Source organism: Fringilla coelebs, assembly GCF_963513975.1.
Source record: "Fringilla coelebs genome assembly, chromosome: Z".
NCBI classification, from domain to species: Eukaryota; Metazoa; Chordata; class Aves; order Passeriformes; family Fringillidae; genus Fringilla; species Fringilla coelebs.
This window is the reverse complement of record NC_140031.1, coordinates 24,404,550-24,427,882: the sequence shown is the minus strand read 5'-3', so window position 1 is coordinate 24,427,882 and position 23,333 is coordinate 24,404,550. Positions and strand designations below refer to the sequence as shown.

Sequence of the window (23,333 nt, the reverse complement as noted above, 5' to 3'; positions counted from 1 at the left end):
TGGTTCTTGCCTGTGACTTGGTAGTGCAGTCTGTTCTGACAGCAAGTGTCTTGTGCAAGCTTGAAGTGATTTCCTAAAGGGAATATGGGCGGCTACAACCTAAACCAGGTCAGGCTGACTCAGTGGGCTGTGTGCCCCCCACCCCCCAGCTGTGTTATGAACCAGCTCAGACATTTTGCAGGAGGTGCAAGAACACATTTAATTTTAATATTTGCTCTCTCATGTGTATAGGACATTATTGGCTCTGGATTTGAATGCTACATAAACAGCAGCTCCATCAAATACCTTCTTAGTATCTGCCTTATCATTACAATGGCAATACCTCTTATCCTGAACTGAGGTTTACAGTGGATTGACCTATGGTAAAAATTTTCCTTTCTCCATATATTGGCATGCCCCAGGATTTATGAAGTACCAGAATTAGTCTGCGTTGTCTCAGCTTTCACTTACAAGCTTGTCCTGTTTAAATTACGTTTTCTTCATGCATAGCAACACAAAGCTCCAACCCTGTACCTGTGTACTTATTATGTTTTTGGGGTTTTATTTTAGTTTAGCTATTTTAGAATTTAGCTATTATTTTAGAAATGGACTTTTTATCAGATGTGTCATGCCATACTGAAGGGGAATAGGCCTGGAATGCTTTTATTTATGATGAGTTTCCCATGAGATTGTAGGCCTCTGTGCCTGCATCCTGTGCAGGATGTAAGAATAGAAGAAACAATGATTGAGCTTTATTTCCATACCTTTTCCTAAAATGCATGCCAGAAGTCCTTCACTTTAGTCTTTCAAATCAAACCTCAGTCTCAGTGTTGGATGTCACGCAAGCTACATTGGAAGCTGTTTGGGAAAGAATAGAATTAAGCACAGGGTGCTTTGCTTGGCCAGCAGTGCTCCCAGGTGGATTGACTGCAGAGGAAGGCTGAGTGTATCCGAAACATATATTTGACATCTGAAATAATAATATTTTTCAGGAAAAGTCATTGGCTGTTTATTGTTTTGCTGATCTTTTGCTGCTAGAGGGCCTAAAGATACATGGGTACTCTAAGCATGATGGTTTAAATATGGTTTTAGGGTATGCCCTGATTCAAGTCTGAAATTAAGGCCATTGCCCTTTAGGCATGTGGGATGACCTGAGCTGTCAAATACAACATTGCTCTGGTCAGGAAGGAGCTACTTAGCAAACAGTTTGTTATTATATTCCTGTTGAATGTAATTACCTCTTGCTTTTCTCTCACTGAAACATCAATACTTGAAGTATTGACTGGGCTAAAGTCAGGAAGAAAATTGTGGTAGAACTAGAACTAGGACTTTTGGTTCTGACCTGAAAAATACAAAGACATAGATTCCATTACTTGCACCTTTTTTTTTTGTGAAAGCAGACTTGTGTTTGTTCTTGCACTAAATGAGGTTAAGAACAGCTTCATTTAAATTAAGATGCTAAGTGATTCTTCTTCATAAATAGCAGTGCTTAGAGATATTTTTTCCCTGAAAAAATTCATTTTCAAATTATCTTTGCAAGAAGACCATTGCTATATCTACACAAACTATCCCTCTAGAAGCTGGACTGCTTCTAAACGTTGTTTTCCTAAGAAGCAGTAGAATAACAAACATGCTGTAAAAGAGAAAAACATGCTATTTTCAGATCTGTTTTTCACAGCATGTTATACACAAGCTAATCATAAAACAAGTCCTTGGAACATTTGCCTGATATGGGATGCAGTTCTGTGGGAGTGATGTTTTCTATTGAAAGGACTTTTACCTAGGAACTGCTCTTTCTCCTTTGTTTTCCCCTTGCTCCTGATGAATTCAGTTATCTTAACCACGGGGACCCCTGCTTTTGACTTTGTGTGTTTTCTGACGTTCAAGTTACACAACAAATGCATTAAGCGAGCTATTTTCAAGTGAAATTATATGCTAATTCAGGGAAGTGTCTTTGTGTTCTCAGCAAGACTAGAAGAATGTTTTCAGCACCATCTGGTGGTTAATAAGTTATCCAGACAAAGGAGTATAGGAAATACCATACATGGTTCAACATCCTTCTGGAAGTGCTGAACAGCAAAAAAAAAAAAAAAAGAAAACCCTATAATGTTCATAACACTCTTTCTTCTTGGACCTTTTTGTTGTGGTAACCCAAAAAAGAGTCAGCACCATCAGCTGCTGATTTCCATAACTGTTTGTATGACACCCAGCATTTCAGACAGGATTGTGTCCCTGTCTCAAACTTGGAGCAAAATCTTTCTTCACTCAGGAAGATCAGAAGGCAGACCAGGGTAACAGAGGAACCCAGTTCATTACTATAATCTTCTAAAGCCTGTGTGCTTTTTTACCCCCTGAAAAAGCTAATTTATATTTTAGACAGATTTGAAATATAAGAATAGTATCAGCAATGGTTTTGAGAGGCTGTAAAGGCAGGTTGACCAACCTGAGATCCTTTGTTGTGTTCATCCAGATGGGGGCAGGACACAGGAGTAGCTGTGGCAGCATGGAGGATAAATGTGGGTTCCCTGTGCTTCTAAATACATACTAGAGCTACAAAATACATGCTTTGAAATGTCATCCCATTATTTGCTAGTAGAAAAAATCCCCTCTACAACATAACACAGAAGGGAAATATGCCTCTCTAGAAACAAAACCCCTAAAACACAAAGCAAATTTGCAACGAATGATGTTGGGGTGAAGTAAGTTTGAAATGAGGTGAAAACCAATCCTTTTGGAAGAATGTGTTATTTAAGTATGGTTAAAAAAACCTACCCTTTTTTATTCTTTCTTGCTTAACTCGCTTGTTTATTGAATTTGACTGATAAATTGTAGAAGCGTCAGTCCTAGGTAGATAAATACATGCCTTGTGTTTGGAAGCTACTGAGAAAATATATGTGTATTCTGCTGGTTTAGTTCCAATAGCACCCCAGAGCTCTAGGAACGAGTGAAGGTATTTTTCATGCTATATTGAAATGAAAGTATTAGTTCTTGGATAGAACATTAAATCAACATTCTTCATTTTCCAAGAGTAAAATAGCTAATATTTTGAGATGGTGTTGGGTGGACTTGTTCCTCTACCCTTAGTAAGAAGGGTGTCAGTGATTTATGTGTTCTTCTGTTAGCAATTACAGGGGTGTAATTAATGCAAGTTAATCTAGAACATAGATACAAAGATATAAGCTGTGCTAAAATGCTTTCAGATCTTGATTTCCCCCCAGTATTAGCTTTTGCATTTCTTTAGCTATAATTCACTGAGGTTTTTTTCTTGTTTATACATCCCCTGTGACCTGAGATACAGTGACAGTACCTCTCTCTTAGAGATGCTTCTTGGAAATAAAAGATTTCTCTTTCTGTAAGACTTAAAAATACAGTCAAGGGTTAAAGGACAAGCTTCATAAAAGTGCTTTTGTGCAGAAAGCAAGCTTCTCACCCACATGCAGGACTTTAAAGCCTAATTTTCTTCTTTGCAGTTTGTATCTCTTCAAACTAGGACTAGCTCCACAGATCCAGGACCTTCTGGGAAAAGTAGACTTCACAGGTAAAAAGACGCTTATCTAATCATAGGTTAGATGGTTTTTCACACTGAAAATCTGCTAACATTGTACATATTTTCTATTATGGCCTCTCTCCTCTGACAACATTGTTACAAACTCTGTTACAAATTAAACAGGTGGGAGGCTGCACAGGAGGGAGGGAGTTTTCCTTGAATACTTGTCATATCTTAGAGTCCTTCAAAACCGGGAGGAAAACTGCTCAGAAGCATTTCAGAAACATTATTGTAGGTATGGTTATTCATAGTGAAATAGGCATATTCTGACAATATTTCTTTTTTTTTTTTTTTGTTTGAATAGAGGAAGAAATCAGCAACATGCGAAAGGAGCTAGAGAAATATGGTATACAGATGCCATCTTTCAGTAAAATTGGTGGGATTCTGGCCAGTGAGTTGTCAGTGGACGAAGCTGCCTGTAAGTGTGACTCCTCTTCTCTACCAAATGCTTTGACAGAATGCTAACAACATATTTTCTGTGCTCTCACTCACTTACTTTGCCACCTCTTGATAGCTGGAAAAGAAAGAAAACAAGTTTTCACTACCACATTGCTCCATTGTTACAAGGCCTCTTCAAAATTTGCAGTCTGAGGTTTTTTTGGTATCTCCATTGACCCATAAGAAGTGCTACCAAAAGCAAAGATTTCTCACTATATTTTGATGGTTTTGTTTTTCATGTTTAATGTTTTCTGGTAGGTAGTGCTCCTCTAGAATAATGAATTGACCTCTGTGAGTGCCTCTGCACCATATGAACACAATGAAGACAGCCTGGGATCATGGTGCCTTCTCTCTGCCTCCTCTCTTTATTTTTTGCCTTTTGCAGTTTTCCTAAAACACCCAAACAGGTTGCTGTGAGGACAAGTCACTGTTCCAGACAGACAGCTCTCTCACATATGGTGGTGTATATTTGGACCTTGCCTCCATGGGTAGCTTCCAATCTGTCTGGCCACTGGTGTATGACCCATTGTGTGGTAGAGCCCTGCTGGAGAGTTAGGGTTCTTCTGAGTCTGTCTTGAACAGCTTCCATACAAAAACAAAATTAAATGTTTTTTCTGCTGCTCATGCCTATTCATGTGTAAGTCTTGGTGTTTTTCTCTATATCACTTTTTTTGTGTGTGTGTGTGAAATGATAACATTATCAAAAAAAAAAATTGCTTGAATTTAAATTATATGAAATCAAGTGTGTGCCCTTAAACCAACACTTGAGCCCTAGTTATTTTAAGATCCTAGTCTTTTCAGAAGGGTAAACTGAGAAACAGGAGGGTTGTCTTTGCTACTTGATTCAACCCTGCAAAGCAGTAAGCTGATTCATGATATTACTTAGCGCGCTGAAATTTTCAGAGCCTAACTTAAAACACACTTGATTGTTGATTCACATTGTCTGTGTTGTGTATTTTGAAGCCTGCTTAATATGTGTGTGCTTCACCAAAGCTAGATCTTAAAATGCTGCTTTTTGAAGTTTTTTAGCAGATTTTTAGATATTTAGTGACTACCAAGCACTTTTTCAGGGAGCTCCCTCCACTGAAGATGAAAGGGCTTCCTCCCCTGAAGATGAAACAACCTTCACTTAAAGCCTTATTATAGTGTGTAGGGCTTCCTTTAACTTGTGAAGTGTTTTCAAACTTAGAAAAGCAGGGTTTCCTGATGCTGGCTCTGACCCTCTGAGCAAGGGTTGTGCTGTAGATAGCATGCTCTGCCCCACAACAGGAAACATCTGCTATGGGAGCCCTCAACCCTAGTGAGGTTGGATAATGGAGATCCTGCCAAAGGAAGGGGTCTACCATCCTCCTTCCTAAGTGGAGGATGCAAAGGAGATACAAAAGTGGAACAACTGCTGATGGCTCCTACTCTGCTGCCAGCAATAGTATAAATCAGCATGGGAAGAATAAGCTGAGGTGCTTTCACAGAGAGCTTATTCTGCAAGGACACCTCTCTCTTATTTCAAGCTTCCAGCCTGCTCTTTCAAGTCCAATCAGGCTTCTCATTGTTTCTCTTGGTGGGTGGGTTCACATCTGCCAATATCTGTTTGATTCTCTCCTAATCTCAAACATATCTTTTGACTGCTTTTTGCTAGCTCCATTTAGGTTACTGAAGCCTCTTACACAAATGTGGAAGAGATAACACTCTTGCTATGTGTTTTGTTACATGAGGATGTTGGGATCATATACGTGTCTAAGGACAGTTTTCCTAGTCCCTTGGAAGTGGATATGGTTGTGCACAGAACCACAGAATGCCTCCAGCAGGAAGGGACCCATATAGACAATTGAGTCCAAGTTTCTGATCTGCACAGGATTACCTAAAGCTAAGCCATACAGCTAAGAGCATTGTCCTGATGCTCCTTGGACTCTGTCAGCTTTGATGCTGTGACCATTTCCCTGGGGAGCCTGTTCCAGTGATTATCACACTCTAAATGAAAAACCTTTTCCTCATGCTCAGTGAGAACTTGTCCTTTCACAAAGTTTGACGACACACGAAACCAGTGTGCTTCTCTGCTTGTATCTCCTGCACCATGCTAGCTGTTCTACTGCCCAGCTGTATTCTGCTGAGCTAGAGTGAAACAATTTTAGAACAACCTTCTGGCACGAGCTTAGTGCTAAGCTGTGGATTATCCACCGACAGCTAGGCAAGTTCCAGTAGCTGCCATCTCTGAGGGTGTATAGCTTGACTTCATCCTTCATTTGCCCCTGTTGAGTGTTCGGTCATATGCTCTTTTGTCTGACTTCCCTAAATTTGTACACTCCTTTTTTTCCCTACAACCTCAAATTCTGAAGCATGTCTGCTTTCTTTTATAAAGTGAGAGAAATTAAATTTAGACTCAGATATTTAGACCTTCAGTTAAACTTAGTCCAAATCCCAATAACCTCTTTTTACTGCATGCTTTTCTCAGTGGCTGGCATGGGGTTAATTAACTCTACCCCAGCTGAAACCAGCACACCAGTTTGGGGGAAGGGTGAACCTGGAATAGACAGCAATATGCCACCTTTGAGTAAACACAAAGTTCTGCAGTCTAGAGGAAAAATGGTGTGGAATGTTTAAATCTGTAAATTATTGAACATAAATCCAACACTCCTTTCCAATAAATCAGAAGAAACAGTGACAGCTTCGACTTTTTTTGCTTCCTGAAGTTTAGGACTGTGCTTTCAATTTTAGTGCATGCAGCTGTAATAGCAATCAACGAGGCTGTGGAGAAGGGAATAGCTGAGCAAACCATTGTGACCCTGAGGAACCCAAATGCAATGCTGCTCAACGTGGACGAGGAACTGGCACAGGACTATCAGAATGAACTCTTTGATGCTAAAAGGAAGAAAGAATCAAATGCAAGACTCAAGGTAGTGGTGTTTTATTTCTACTCCTAGTACACGTGTATCTTCATGTTTCTTGTCATGCTAAAGCATTATTATTGCTCTAAAAATTAACTTAATTTTTAAAATTATTACAATTAGGAATAAAACATCACTTTTAGGATAATTAAGAGAAATAATGGTAATCAAATAAGCTAAAAGCCAATTTTATAAGAATATGATTACTATGAGTATGATGCAGCTTAACTTTGCCCAAAGGCTAAATATATCAGAAGACTAAATAGTAAAAAAAAACTAGTTTTCTTCCATTAATTGCTTTAGGAAAAACAAATCTACTGCTTAAAAAGTTGTAAACACAATAATACCCTTCTTTGAGTATAAAGTATAACCTCTGCCACAGATATTTAATGAGAAGTTATTTGCTGTGTTCTTTTACATGAGAGCTAATGGTCTCTACGACAAAGTGCTAATTTCCTCAGTTCAACTTAGTCAACAAATTGCTTTACAAACACTTTCAGCAAATACTTCAGCGGATGCAGTTTTAATGACTTTGGCTAATAGCTTTTCTCTCTGCAAACTGTTTTCTGTGATCTAACAACAATTTTGTTTTCTTAGAATGGCACAATTTCTGATGAAGAGAGAGATGTCTACGAGGAGTTGCTGACACAAGCTGAGATTCAGGGCAATATCAATAAAATAAACAGTAAGCTATTCTGGATCCTCGTGGAAGTGTGCACAAAATATGTGATCTCCCAGATTCCAGCGGAACACAACTTGAGTCCACCTGAACAAACCAAATATTTCTTTGGGAATTTGTAAAATATCCACAAGTGGCTAATATCTGTCTACGACTGTTTTTGTCATGCTATTCCTTCTCTACTAATCTTTGTGGGGGGAGGGGCTAATTTCTGTTTGTGGTTTTTGCTGTAAGGATTCCTCAGTTCAGAATCAAATCATTTATTGCCTGCTCTGTTTCTTTATGTTCTTTTTGTGTGCAGAATACTGTAAATTTTGACCCCCTCTTCTATATAGACCCAAAACTCATTCATAAACTTTTGCTTAGCTGTGGTTGAACTGCTTCCACCCAGGCTCACACAGAGCCAGAGACTCCCTTTGTAAGATTGGATATGAAAGAGGTAATTCTCTGCTAGACGAAGATTGCCACCCTAGCTGGCTTTTACAAAAAGTGAGATTCTGACAGCAATAGACTTCTTTTCCTCAGGAAAGCTGTATTTGCTGTTTATAGGCATTGTTTTCATTTCAGTTCACATAGCTTTAGTCCAAGTGAATGAGGCTATTGACCGGCAAGATGAAGGGGCACTGATGGCAGGCTTGAACCACCCTGCTCTGAGCCTACTTGAAGTTCTGCCGCAAAATTCCTCATGGTACCTATTGCAATTGTGTGAGTCTAAAGAACAGAAAATGCAGGTAATCAAATTGAATAGGTACTACATGTCACTTTGCACTTTTTTTAGCTGGTTTTAATCCAGAGAGAAATTGTCTTTACTCTGCCTTTCTACATCATTTATGAAAATTCTATAAAGATTTGAGAATAATTGATGTGCTAATCAACACCAAAGAGCTGCATTTGCTCTAAAGGGCATGGTATCCTTGTGAGTATTTACTAACTAAGATATAAGAAGAAAATTTAAGGTATAACATGCAGCCCCTAATATTTTGTTTCCAAAGTGAGTTATAACTTGAGTACAAATAAAAATAATATTGAATCATTAACATTAAAATAAAGGGCCAATTGGGTTTTAAGGAGAAAATCTATTAATTTAAGTAAGACGAAAATCACAGGAAAAGATCAATGCTGTGTTTACTGAGCCTTGTATTTGATGCACAGGTGATAGTACAATCAAATTCCAGTGTACCATCACCAGACTTTATCCCTTATCTCCCATCAAACAAAAGCATAATCAAACCTTGTTTTTCTGATCTGTTAGATAGCAGGCATTCCAAATATGCTCGACAAAAGTGAAATACAGAAAGAAGTTAGTGTTGCCAATGCGGAAGCTGAGGCTCACAAGCTTAGTGAGTAACTGTTTTAATGCTCTTTACCATCACCATTTAATTATGTTAAGATAATTGAGTCCACCATTTCTTGCACATAAACGAGGTTTCTAAAACTGAAGCCATATGTGTTGCATTTTACACTCATAATCTTTCTTCTCAGTGTCACAATTGCCAAGTCACCAATCTGTGCTGCATTGGATGTACTCTTTTTGAGTATTTATGTACTCTTATTGAAATAACTGAGATTTGAGCTACTGGCAAGCACAGCAGCAAAAAGCTGAAAACTTGGTGGCTTGAACAAGAATTTATCAGTACAGTATTAATACTCATTTGGGAGCAATGACCATACTTGTAGAATTAAGATGGAGGAATATTTTTCACATTGTAGGGAAAAATTTTTCTCACTTTTAGACACGTTATCTAAATCTAACCTATTCTTAGTCTGTTAAGAATGCCACACAACACAAGTAAATAAAATATAGTTAAAGGGGATCTAAATTTGCAGTGCATGTGTTGCTGCTTTTGACTGGAAACTTCTTTGCTAGGAAGTTAATCTTTGTTTGATCTGCTGTCATTTCATATGCATCTGGGCATGGCTCTTTTGTCTCTGATACTGTATTCAATGCTTTGAAATCCAGGCTGATTGCTTTTGTGATGTGCCTTAAAGGCTATCTTGTGAGGTCAGCTTAAGTCAGAAGATAAATTTGACTTTACACCTTAAATGTTAGCCTGTTTCAGATTAATTAGCCATAGTGAGGAGTATTTCAGTATATCAGTAACTCTGAAAGAGTTACCTCTTGATAAAGGAAAGGAAGAAGAAGATGTGATGTGTGAAAAGCATTAACAGCAATCTGGAGAGTAACTTAGTTCTTCTGTTTGGCTTGAGAAGAAAAAAAATAGTGGCTTTTGTTATAGGACTGTGAGCAATGTAAAATATGTTCTGCAATTTGCATGCTGGGTTTCAAAACTGGAAGTCAGTAGCTTGGTTATTGGCTGCAGAACTAATCTAGTCCATTTGTTGACCTAGACTCCTTTCCTCTTTACTTTTTTCTTTAAAAAAGCATGCATGCATGCTGTAGCTGTGAGAGCCTTTCCTGGTTTCTAACTTTAGGAATAGCCAACACAGACAGTCTTCAGGGACAACGGCCCCGTGTGACTGTGCTTCAGAGAAAATGACATGAGAGGCGAGGGGCTTTTTTTAGGTGGGCCTGGCCAGAAGGTTTTCAAAGACTTTGTTTTGTATAATAAGCTCTGAGTGTCGCTGTATACATGAACTGTGCATGGCTTCTTCTGGACAAGAAGTCTTGTCTCAGATTTGGGCAATCAGTGGTAACTAAAATGTTCCCTGGGTAGCAGTACACAGAAAAGCCGTGTGGAATGGTAGAGGAGCGGGGCTCATTGGTGGAAAAGGCATCTGCATAATTGCTGTTCTTCAACTGGCCACATCTGCTCTAACCTTCAAGGTTGCTTCCCTTTCTGCCAGACCAGAGTGGTGCCTTGTACAGTGTGTTCCTGGGCGTGTCCTGGACTGGCTTTCTTCAGAGATGGCTGCTCCAGGTGTGCAATTATGGTGGCAGTGACTAAGCTGAGGGATGTTGTAATGCTTCTGCAGCTGCCCAAGTGGGAAGTGTTTTTCAGCATTTTTCTGCTGGGCTTCAAACCTTTGACAAAGTCAGTCCAGCAAAAAGCAAATCAAGCAAGTTATTGAGGTACTGAAAAGGTTTATACTCATACCCTCATATTCCTCTATTTGCCTGTTTAAATTAAAATCGTAGCTGTAGCAAAGGGATTCATTTCTAGATGGCAGTGCCTGTAAGGACTGGTCTTCCACACTGGCAGAAAAGCAAACAGGTGTTGGCATGTAGTGGAAGTTCTAGAAACCATAGCATGTGGTTTTTCATCAGTTCAGCTACTAATTTCCTGGCAGAAAATCCCACCCTCTAATACAACTGGCTGATTTCCACCAGGCCTCCTGAAATAGACTCTAATAATGCTGGTGGTGCTTCTCTGAAATAGACTCTAATAATGCTGGCTGTTTTAGCTAGTTCAATTAGATCCTGCCAGGGGAGGAGGTGAGAGAGGAAATGTGGTGCAGAAGGAAGGGAGCATTTGGGGTGAAGCAAAACTGAGGTGCTGGAGCTGGCATACACAGCAGTACCTGCTGCAAGCACACCCAGGAGGAGTTAACTCTTTGTGCTAGGGTGGGGTCAGCTCCTTGTTTTGTGTCAGAGGCGCAATAAGCAGTCTCTTACTTCTGAAAGTCCAGAGATTTTAAAGTCCTCCAGTCAATTATTTGCTCAATACCTTTGAACAGAGACGGTTTTTGCAACATCCAGCAGTCATATCATTTCACAAAAATGTTTTTTTTCTCTTATGACAGAAAATTATATTCTTTGTAATAACCTAATAGTCATCTACATGGCATGAAGAGCAAACAGCTCTTCATGATATAATGAAAATTAATAAGCTTTTTTCCCCTGCTGTTCTTTAGAACTTATAGCGGTTGACAATATCAATACAGCAATTCGTAACTGTGATCCTAGTAAAACACTGGTTGCACTGATGAAACCCGAGGCACAGCTGCCTGTTGTTCACTCATTTGCTGCTGCTGTCTATCAGACTGAGCTGTTCAACCTCCAACAACAGAATGCTGTGGTAAGAGTGAAATGCTTACAACCTGCTCCTTGATGTTGTGTAGCCAGACCATGAAAGAGCGCAAACATAGCATGTTGTTGTGTAAAATCAGACATAATTCTCTTGCCATGGTGTTACATATTGCATGAATCATTTTTGGTTGAAAAGGCAGTATTTAATTGCAGAGTTTGTCTCTTGTCTCTTCAGTCTGGCTGAGCTCTTGTGTTGCAACAAATCAACTGACTTTTTTTAATTGTTGCATGCCCTTAATGAGGACTAACTCTGGTTTATATATGGTGTAGAAAAGTAATGAGTAGGATCAGAAGAGATGAGATTGTGGGGCAAAAGAAGGAGAGGCAGACTGGATGGAACATAGAAACCCACTGAGCTCCACCACCACTGTTGCGTCAGTCTGGCGTGCCTGTGACTAAGAAACTTTCCAGGCTTCTTAGATCAGGCCCATCTCCTTGATGGTATCTAGAGTGTGTAACTCAGATCTGTTACACTGCTTATTTAGCTTCCTGACTGCAGTACATTATTGTCCTACAGAACTACCTGGCGCATGAGGAACTGTTTATTGCAGTAGAAATGTTGTCAGCTGTTGTGTTGCTAAACCAGACCTTGGAAAATAAGGACATCCTAATGATAAAAAATCATCTCAGAAACCCATGCCTTGGCTTCAATAATCTGGAAGAGGAAAACTTGCAACGGTAAAGGTTCATTTTGTCTTGTCTGGATGAGACTTGGCAACTTTTGAAAAAATAAGTAGGCTTTTTTTTTTGGGTGGGCTGTCCTGTGTTGTGGCTGTGAAGTTGAAAGAGCTGCCAAGATCTGTGGTTTTAATTAATAAGGGAGAGTGTGACAATTGCTGTACTAGTTGAATCTAAATATAAGAAATAACAGAATTTGAAGGCTGTAGACATGTGAGCTGCAGGGACAACACCCTCAGAAAGCAAACATGAAGATCTTACAAGGATTTTTGCAGACACTAAAAAGTAAAACAACTGTAGCTGGAAACTGTTAATCACTAACCATTCTGCAATTCTGAAAGATGGTCTTTGGAATGAGATAGTGTTTAATGCCTCAGGGTCCAGGTGATCTCTTGAGCCATGGCCAAGCCCTTTTTTGCTTGCTAGATGAGTGAATACAATGCTGTGGCATACACATATGTTCAACATTGCATTATAGCCTTCATTGGCTGTCAGCTGCTTGCTCTGTCACTTGCCTGACTTACACAGACATGCTGTTACTGCAGTTGCTCTCTTGTCTATGAATAAAAAATCAGGCAGCACAAGAGACCTGTGCCCCCAGCATGCAAGGGAGAGCATGGGAATGTGGACCAGCTCCTGTCTCTTGGCACAGGCAGTGGAAGCCTCCACATGCTTCTGGAAGGCATTAGTAGGCAAAAGGGACCACAGAAGCTGAAGATCTTCACTAGGTTGTCAGAGGACATGAATCTGAGAGTGGCCCTTGCTGGGTGTCTCAAAGCCAGAAGGAAGGCAGTCAGATTAGGAATAAGAGGCCAGTGTTCTGGGGAGAGAGAGAAGGATGGCATAAAATGGAGCAAAACTAATCTGCTACTTTGCCTCTGCTGGTGTGAGGTGGGCAAGAGAAGCAATGTTCTAAATATGCAGAAATGGCCCCAGAGTGTCCCAACTAATTCTGGTGATGTTACTGGTCCAATCTTTAGATTACACCGTCAGTGAACACAGATGAAACAGGTAGGAATTAGTTGGACTTGACAACCACATAAAATTATATTACGCCATTATGTTAACTGGTGCTGCCGACCATATGTTGAATACCACAGGAAGCTTTGACTTGCACAGTACCAGAAGAGATACAGCAGAACTGGAAAAACTTCATTGAGGGAGATGCTGCCCAATGACTTTCTATCAGAAGAGATGGACTTGTTTGGAATGTGCTTTCTGGAAGAGAGAATTTAGGGGAAATATGTCATATGTCTCCAAAACTGTGAATGTTGTGGAGAAGTTTAATAGAATCAGTTACTAGATTCTAGTAGCTCTAGTTGCTTGGGGATTTTTTGAGAATTTATTAAAGTATATATTGGACCCTATCAAATATAAAGTTTAATTGCTTTTTAAAAAGCTATCATCTCACAGAACCCATAGTGGGACTAATTCCTCAATGAGACATAAGATTTTAAAATAGGACAAGTAAATTAATGGAGTGTAGCCTTGTTTGCAACAATTAGTGATACACAGTCTCCAGCTCCAGAAACCCTGAAACACAGGCTACTAGAATGCTGGAAAGACACATCAGATTAGGAAATTATGAATCTCTCTTTCTTTTTTTTTCTGCCAGGCATTCATTCCTCAGGCTTCTGATGGAAATAGAAAATATGTATTTTATCTGACATACTGTAGCAGTTCTAGGCTTGATTCGGGAATATGAAAATTATTTGAGTTATGTATATGTGAATTTGCACTACTATGAAGTAGTGCAAATGTGAAGTACTGTGAATCTCATCTGATCTGTGAGCTTTCTAGGAAGAGTAGACACAGGCTACAGAATCTGTGCTTGGATGATCTTGAGTCGTGGGAAGAGGGATGAAATTTTTTTTTTAGTCCCTCGCCCATGGTTCATCATCTTTCTCATAGAGGTAGCAGGAGATGCTACTACCTGATACTACTGACTGAAATGCTGGTCTTTGAATCAGTGTCAAGAAGACAACAATAGCTTCCTAGAGGAAGAAGCTGACTAATTTTCCCCACATTTATCTGTTGCACCACGCAGCAAGTTGTATGTATGTGTATGTATTGCCATCATGCCATATAACCAAGAAAAGTTCTCCGAATTACAGGGCCATTTCTTCAGATCCTGAAATGCACGTGTAGAACAGGCAGCTTGCATGTCTGTGTAATTTCTGCCAAGAGCTGAGTTTGTCTGAAATTGAGTAACTGGAAAAAAAATACTAGCCACTAAATGATGGATGATACATCTGACTAATTCTTTATGGCACTTTATCTTATATATGAAATACACTTATGTATTTTATATCTTCTTATAGTTATGCTGATACACTATTGTCTATTAAGTCAGAGGCTTCATCTCAAGGCCAAGATTATTTAAGCTGGAATGATATCCAGAACTGCATTGACATGGTTAATATGCAAATTCAAGAAGAAAATGAAAGTAAGTAATTTTTCCTCCACATTGCCTGCAGAGGTCATAGACAGGTCTTTGGTATGTAAATCTATGAACTGAGTGGCCTCCTTCAGGCACTCTTGAAAAGAGAAAAGCATTTAAAATTTTTGAAAGCCTGATGATCTTTGAATGTCCTTGAAATACTTCTGTTTGTTTCAGACAGCTGAAGGATGTCACAGGGTGCCTGCCTTCTGCAGTGTTAAAAATGCAATGGTTCTGCCTGCTTGGCAGTGTCTTCCACCCCTGGATGGTCTCACTTTGGGGATTTCGCAGTTGTAAGCAAAGAGCATATTGGGAGACAAGGGAGGAAACTGCAAGCGGTGTTCCATTGAAAAGTGTGTTTTAGTGTGTAAATGATTCCAAGTGATTGTTTTCCACAAAGGAGTCAGTAAGCAGTTAGACAATGCTGCAAATATCTGTCTTGCTCTCCTTTTGGGTGACTTGATTTCCTGTCAGACAAGTAGCTTCTTATGCCTCAAGTGAATGGATTTAGAGTTTATTTTTGAAGTTGAATGTAGCTGTTTTGCCATAAGAGGGTGGTGTTATATTAAATGTCATAGCTGGTCATTTGGACCTCAAAAAAGCTAAAGCACCGAATTCTTTGCCTGTGTGTAGAAATTTGAGGCTATCAAGTTTATGCCAAATTTGCTGGAGCAGGAAGAGGCAGCTTTCAGACTGCCTGCCATTTTGGAAGCAGTCTCAGTGCACTTTGAGAGCCTTTGTAAGCCTTTGACTTACAGGCTGCTCCTGCCCTTCCTGGACTGCCATTAGTGTCCTGCATGCCGCTGTTTCATACTGGTAAGGGAAATTTTATATTGCAGAATTTCTAAAACTAGCTGGATTATTGCTTCCTAAATCTAGTCCAGTGGTTGCCATGGATCCTCACAGCTTGTTTGCCATGTGTACCCTCTGACGAGGTGGGGTGCTGAGCAGTTTATTTGATTAGCAGAATCACTTTTTTGTCTGAACCTCTGCACTTGTTAGGAGTTGGAACAGACCTTGAAGTAGCAGTGAAAGTCTTCAGTACCAAAATAGCTGCTCTTGCTCCCAGTGACACTGACCTTTGCCTGGAAACGTTTAGAGAGGGCAGGTGGGCAGAGAGAAGAGGAAGAAGGGAGACCTCTGTTTCTTTAAGCAGGTTCCTTATCTTCATAGTCCCTCTTTTGGACCACCTTGGAAAAGTTGGTCATTCCCCAAGCCTTATGATGACCTGGATCTGTGACCTCACCAGGTGGATTGTGCTGGGTCTAGAGACACTTGTTGAGGGAGCAGGGATGTCATTCCACACAGATGATGGTGAAACCCTTGACTGATGCCTTTCTGTGGTCCCCTTTAGGGACTACAAGCAGTGCATTTCAGTTCTGTTTAGGGGCAGGAGGAAATTGATTTGAAACTGTTGGGCCCAGTCTGAAGAAAATGAGTCAAGGTTTTATTAAATACATTTGGCCTTACTTCCTGACTGAAGTACTGAGTGCCACTGGTCAGCATTGTTAGATTGCTTATTTACAGAGAAATTACAAGAAATGAGGTAAAGTTGCTAAGTAATGCTGTAGCTGGGAGTGCAGTATATATGTATTTGTCCAAATCAGGCTTTCAACTAATGTGGTCTGAAATCGCTTGAAAATAAAATTTTTGTCACTGTCAGCCAATATGTTAAGCATATAAATATGTCACACCCAACATTTTCTTAAGCTTCATGTAGGTGCTTCTTCCCAGGAAATAGAAAAATCTGTTTTCTATTTTTTGTCAAGGTGAATTTTGATTTTTAGGAAGAGTTTTATCTAGATATATCAATAACTGTGATAGGAAGGAAAGTTGTACGGCATCAAATGAATATAAGAACAAAAATAATTTAAAATCAGTTGCTGTTGCTGCCTCTGCTTCTTGTTTCGTGATTTTTCTGTTCTTCATGTTACTGCTTTGTTTGTATGTGATATCCAAAAAGTTGCAACATTCTTCGATAAGTGCATCTTTAATAACTTTTCTGTTTCACAGGAATCATTGCAATTGGACACATTAATGAAGCAGTTGACCAAGGAAATCCTGATAAAACTCTAGAAGCCCTGCTATTGCCCACAGCCAAGCTGCAAGATGTGAGGCCAGTAAATGCAAGGCATTATCAGGATGTTCTGCACCATGCCAAAGCACAAAAATGCAAGGTTAGAATTTTTACTGTTGTTCTCTGTGAGAAGTGAAATGCCAATTCTTTTCACTTGCTTCTGTGCCCCTGTCCTGGTCCCTTGATGTGTGCATTATCTTTGCCCAGTGAGGTTGTAAATAAGCGAGTGACAGCAAACTGGCGCTAAGTAATTTTGTACTATAACTTATTCTGACTGGCAAAATGGATTAATACTCAATGTATTAAAATTAAGACATTTTCTGCATTTCTCTTGCTACTGCTGTAATCTCACTTATTTTAATTCTACTAGGTTGCTGCAGCTATTACAAAATAGGGGCAGCAGCAATACTCAGGAATTTGTGTAAGGGTACAGTTACAGGACTGTGTCAGGCAGATAGCTACAATATGGATGGAAAGTGAGTTTTTTGCCAGAAGGAAGTCACAATTGTGGTGTTATTTAACAAATCTTTGAGAAGCGTTTTGAGGAGTCTTCTTTGCTTATGTTGTTCTATTATAGTGGAGTTTTGTACATATTTCTTTTACAGCTTTATCATGCAATAACAAGCTAATGGTCTTGCATGTGCCTTCAGTTTAAACCTATCTCAGATGGATGTTGCTATCTGCTTCCCCAAAAGCGGTGGCCTGGTTAGCATTATAGCATTACAGTGCAGGGAAGCATAAACAAAGATCAGCCTAGCAGCTTGCAGGATGTGACTGAACACAAGTAGCTAAAGCTACTAGCACAGCATTAAAAATGTCCAGTGTCTGGAAAACACAATTAAAATTCACACAGTGTGTCCCTGAGGTAACATGGGGAGCTGGAGAAAGTCTGCAAACTTTGGCTTGTAAAGTGTCTTCCAGCATTTGTGTCACCTCACCTGGGGTACCTGCTGTGAAACCATGCTGTCAGAACTTCTGAAAGGTGTTTGCACAAATCAGTTTCTCACCAGGGTTCCCAGGTAAGGGCTGGTTTCACTGAGCCCCCAGTGCTGAAAAGCCTTCTCTCTCACCATGAGTGCTGGGGAGGATTTAGTGAACTCTGACTTCACCTGTCCTGGATGGGCTGGGGTTGGTGTTTGTGCACAGTGAGGGTGCTGGCTGCACAGGGCTGACCCAAGACATGCCATGTGCATGCACAGAGCCAGGATGTCCCAAGGCCTGCAGCCCACAGGTGCCTGCACACAGCAGTCCTGCCCTGGCTCACTCCTGCCAGCTGCCCCAGTGCTCCCCAGATGTAAACCTGATGCCTACTCCTGTCCTGATGTGAATGTGCTCATAGGAAACAAATGAGTGTTTCCAAATTTTGGGGCAAAAATGATACAATCTCTTTGAAGTCTTCTCATTATAAGATTTTTGGTGTTCCTAGAGACTTCTGCTGGCCTTTCTCTTCCGAGCTGTTTTGCAGTCTTTTGGCAGCTACTTAGAGCACCTTCTCTGTGAACAGGAGTGTTGCTCCTGTTTCAGAAGAGAACAAGACACAGTGCTCCTAAAAGAAACACTCAGATGCATACTTACTCTTTACAGTGATCAATCATAGATACAACCATTCTTTAGGTAAAAATACGATTTAGACTGATATTTCCTTAAAAAAAAATCCAAACACAATTGTAACGGTAGTGCAGTTTCTGAAGTCTGTCTATTTTCCACTTTTACTGATCCCTGTTTATAAAGCAGACCTGTCAGAATTTGTGTTTAGCATGTTTTAAGAGTGAGCTGTGGTAAAAGGAAGCATTTGATTTACAAGGATCAGATAGGTCTCCCTATAAACTTCCTGCCCCAACATCTGGAAAAACACACGCATCAAACCTACTCACTTATTCTAAGCAGCTTGTTGTCACTTCCCCATAGCTGTGGTGATCTGGGGGAGTCTGCACCCAAATCTGCCAGAATGCATTATCCTTATAATCAGAGGTCCTTATCTCAGATCTGACCTATTTGTTCCTTGCTTGAAACTGAAAATGCAAACCTGGAACTCATTTTGTCCTGTAAATCTTAAACCACAGCTTTTAATAGTTCTGGAAGCCTTTTCAAGCCAAATGTATTCAGGTCCCAGTGAAGAGTAACCCTCTCTTAAGGGAGCATATTGTGGATATCTGGAAAGTTAAAAAAGTGGACCAAATTACTATGTTTGGTTGTAGCATTTTTTGTGTGATAGGTACAGAGGTTTTAGTTAGGCTCACCTTGTTTATATTTTCAACAGTTGTGTAATATTTGAATTATTTTAGAGTTATCTTTAAAATTTGTTCTTATGCATGTTGAAGGAATGGCAGGATTAAAACTAATTTAAATTAAGAGCCAGAAGAAATAGAAATAAGGGACCCTCACCAGGCTGCAAGTTCCCTTGAGGCATTTTCCAGTGCAACTCATTTTATTTAAGTAAATTTTTTTACAATACTATTATCAAAACAACAAAACATTTTATCCCCACTTATGTGCTGCAGTTACAAATTCAAATGACAGCCACTGAGGTAATTTTCTAGGAACATAGTATATAAGTATGTTTTGAGTTTCTGTAAAGGTAAAAATTGACCCATTGTTTTACTAATAGTCAATGGTAACTAGCTGCAGTATTTGTAACACTGTAGGTATTTCCTGTGAGGATGTGGAAATAGAGAATACTACAAAACAGCTTCCCTGTTTTGCTTACCAAGCAAGAGTAACATATGCCTGGATTCACACTGATAAGGGTTAGCTCCCAGCAATCCCTGTGGGTTAGGGAAGTGCAGGCGCTGACGAAGTGGAAGAACAAGTCTCCAGTGCAGAGCTGGTTAAGCAGCCTCGTGGGAGAGGCAGCCCTGGAAGAGTCAGGTTCTGTGTCCATGCCTGTAGACTTACTGTTTTGTGAACCCATGGGGACTCTGTATTTCCAACATCCACGGCAGTATTTGCTCTTGACTGCTCCCAGGCATGTAGAAAGCACTTATTCCCATTTTCTCCAGGCCATAAACCTGTTTTTTTAACACTGTTCCTGCAGTGATTGTTGGCTGAGAGCTAATTTGAAGTGTGATGAATTGCCCTACAAGTGCTCTTTGGATGCTGACTCCTCTTCTGGTATTTAGAAGCTGTGGTGACTGGTACTCTGGCAGCTTCTCCATGGCCAGAAAGTGATCTCAGAAAGAAATGGAGGTGCAGAGCTACTTCCCTGAATCTAGGTACACAGGTGTTGCAACATACGTAATAAAGTTACACAGCTGAAGAAGTGTATTTTTGGAGATATTCCTTGTGTGGAAGGAAGTAAATTTAACTGAGATTGTTTTCTAACCCATTTTACTTGAAGTAAAAATGTTGCGCCTGAGATTTGTTGCTGTCTGTGTTAGTACTGTACAAAACCATAATTGCAGTAATAGAAATAAATTCATTTTTCCCTGGATATTTTAACCATTGTCAGATAAATATTTGATTGACTTCTAATTTTTGACATCAGAAAATAAAGGAAAGGATCAAGACAACTGTTGAGGCTGCTAAGACATAAAGCAATTAGATAAAAAGAATACAGCCTATCCGTGTTGTAATAGTAATAGTTGATGTGATGGATAATAAGGATAATATTGCTTGGCACAAAGCAAATAGCAAAGATGGTAAGGATCAAAAGGCTGACTTTAACATACCAGAACCATTCGTGAGTCTTGAGTGTTCGTATAATCGAGACATAGCAGAACACAATAGTTGCGAGCGGTATCAAAAACCCGAACACGGCTAAGGACCCGTAGTAGTAGAACTGGAAGGAAGACACAGTCTCACAGGCGCTGTGCACGTCGTGGCAGGTGTAAATGCCCAGCTGCTTCACGTAGTAGCTTTGCTGCATGATGGCCAGCGGGAGCATGTAGAGGAAGACGATGGCCCAGACGGCGGCGCAGGCTGCGATGGCGTAGGCGCGCTTCGGGAGGCCCTTGTAGGTGAAGGGGTGGACGATGGCCAGGTAGCGGCTGACACTGATGCACGTCAGCAGCAGGATGGAGCAGTACATGTTGCCGTAAAAGACCGCCGTGGCCGCGCGACACAGGGTCTCCCCAAATATCCAGTTGTTCCCGTTGATGTGGTAGGCTATTTTGAAGGGCAGGATGATGCAGAAGAGCAGGTCTGAAACAGCCAGGTTTGTGTAGAGGACGGCAGTGCACACGGAGCGGATCCTGAAGAGCAGCATCCACAGAATGACGGCATTAGAGGGTACGCCCAGTAAGAGAGCACCGAGGTAGACAGCAGGTATTATCTTGGTGCTCAGAGAGCTGGTGAGGTACTCCAGCGTGGTGTTGCTCACTTCTGTTAACGTGGAGTCATTTGGCTTTTTTGAAGCGCATTTGTTTTCTCTGATATGGATGGTTGTTGTTTCCCCTTCTATAGCATAAGGGGGGATGTAATCGTAGTCTCTCGCTGAAATTCCGCGAAAAGTTTTGATGAGAGACACTGTTTTGATTGCAGAGCCATTCTGTGAAAATTCTGAAGCTTAGAAATAAAGCAAAGTGAAAATTGTTAAAAAGGACAAGCTACTGTATTAACAGTGTAACTCACCTTCAGGAGCAGAGAAAGATAACCATCTCTACGTGAAAAGCAATATAAGTTTAAAAGATTTGGGGGATATTCGCCTCTGCTTTGGATGTTCAAATGTACAGACATCAATCTTCATTTATCATTGCACACCAAATCTTGAAAATTCATCACTAATGTAGTGTTAGCTGATCTTTCTGCATTTTGAGTGTTTTCGGTAATCTTTAGTGAAAAACATCAGACACTTCTGTAATGCTCATTACCAGTGGAGGGTTTTACCCAGTAGTAGGAATGTTGATAATTCATCATATAAGCAGGCTTTGTTTAGGCTTGATCAAACATCATTACTATCCTTGTCACTTCACATATGAAATGAATGACTGCAAAGGATGCAAAAAGCATTATCTAGTCTAACACAGATTGAAAGTTTAAAATTAGAAAACAGAAATTACCCTTGTTTTTTTGGTCTCGCATGTGAAATTGTTATTCTTCAGCTTCTGACTAAAGCAAACCAGATCTTTTCAGGTTCTCATACCTGAGCAAGGGCAGTGTCTTGAGAATTGAAAACAAATGGTTGGGGCAGGTAGTGGGTAGTGAATAAAACTTTTCAAGCAGCAAGAAAATTTTCTGTGAGTAAATATTGTCAGCATGTGGGAAAAAACAGTAATACTACTTTATTAACACATGTTCCTCAGTTTTTAGTAGAAATTTGTAGAGACATTGACATCTTCACATGAAGCACAAATGTGTACAAAATGCTTTTTAAAGCCATGTGTTGTAAAATAGATTTTGCGCAGTAAACAACTGTGGAAGTATTTGTGTCACTTAAATTTTCTTAGCTTCGTTTAATACAAAAAATACTTATTGTAAATTCTTCAGCATGCACCATGAAACCGGAATTCAGAAGCAAACTGAAATATGGGTGAAAATCTTTGGACCTTTTTTTATCTTTCCATATTTGAATAAAATAAAGATAATAGTTTTATTAAAGTTCGCTGTCAGATTTACAGTAGAATGTTTCAAAATATTAAAATAATAATTAGCAAACTACATAATCCGGAGAGCTAGTTTTGATCACTCATTAAAAGTCATACATGTGCCTGCATTGGCTGATGTGTGTATAGACAGATATAGGTATAAATACATATATATATATATATATATATACATATATTATGTGTGTGTGTATATATATATGTAGATCAGCTTTTCAAAATGAGGTTGGTTTGAAAACACTTTTAATTCTAGGAAGGTTTATTATTTGATCATTTCCTTTAGTTATTTTTATCACAATAGTCATCTGAGCATTTCCTTCTAATAGCACCATCTGTGAAGTTGTAAAACAAGACACTACAGGTTTAAAATTATTGTATTCTTACAAAATGCTAAATAAAAGATGTGTCTTCAGTAAGTGCAGAAAGTCCCTTAAACAAAATTCTTTATAGAAAATGACTGGCAGAGGTAAGGTGTCACTGAAATGAAAGAATAAAAAACTGCTTTAAAGGAGACATCCTGGAGCAGTTTTTTGTAATTGGTACATGCACGTACAACTCATTTCAGGTTCGCAGCTGGTAGAGCAACAGCATTATCAAAAAGTTCATGTTATTGACTAAAAGATGGAATAGTTATGGAAAGGAGGACTCACCTGTAGTGCAAAGACCGGAGGTAAAAGAGAGCAGTCCAGTGAAAAAGAGTACCTTCATTGTAGTGTGTGAAATCCAGCCAGCTGAGCAATGGTGCTGTGCTAGTTCATCTCAAGAGGCGTTTTGTGGGGGTTTTCCCCCTCTGTCATGAGCTAAAGAGTGATTGATCTGTCCTCCAGAAGCATCCTGTAAGCATGAGGTTTATGGTAAGGAACTAATTTGTTCTTTGTCTACTAGAGCAAGAGGGTGTGACGTATCCAAATATGCACACATGACTCAGTTTCAGCCTCAGCCCAACACAGAGATAAAATTGCTTTACAGCAGCATTTTAACTCCTAATTTACCACAAGCCTGAAGCTGATATGCAGGGTTCTACTGACATTTGTGCATACAGATATTTGGAGTAAAAAGGTGTTTTCTGGAAAAGTCAGGGGGTG

At 39.8% G+C, this 23,333-nt stretch overlaps 2 protein-coding genes across 2 annotated transcripts in view; one reads left to right on the top strand and one right to left on the bottom strand.

Moving 5' to 3' along the window:
- IQGAP2 (IQ motif containing GTPase activating protein 2) overlaps positions 1–23,333 on the top strand; it is a 123,122-nt gene that overhangs the window by 69,560 nt on the left and 30,229 nt on the right. Inside the window, exons 6-13 of the mRNA XM_084225876.1 lie at positions 3,450–3,517; positions 3,831–3,944; positions 6,677–6,855; positions 7,444–7,531; positions 11,339–11,502; positions 12,031–12,191; positions 14,513–14,637; positions 16,645–16,808. Of these exons, the coding sequence (XP_084082002.1) occupies positions 3,450–3,517; positions 3,831–3,944; positions 6,677–6,855; positions 7,444–7,531; positions 11,339–11,502; positions 12,031–12,191; positions 14,513–14,637; positions 16,645–16,808 (1,063 nt within the window). The remainder of the gene's footprint in view (positions 1–3,449; positions 3,518–3,830; positions 3,945–6,676; positions 6,856–7,443; positions 7,532–11,338; positions 11,503–12,030; positions 12,192–14,512; positions 14,638–16,644; positions 16,809–23,333) is intronic.
- Positions 19,111–23,079, bottom strand: F2RL2 (coagulation factor II thrombin receptor like 2). The gene is made up of 2 exons (XM_084225877.1): positions 22,899–23,079; positions 19,111–21,211 (listed from the first exon to the last, which is right to left on the bottom strand). The coding sequence occupies exons 1-2, from the start codon at positions 22,954–22,956 to the stop codon at positions 20,124–20,126; spliced, it is 1,146 nt and encodes a 381-aa protein (XP_084082003.1). The 5' UTR covers positions 22,957–23,079; the 3' UTR covers positions 19,111–20,123.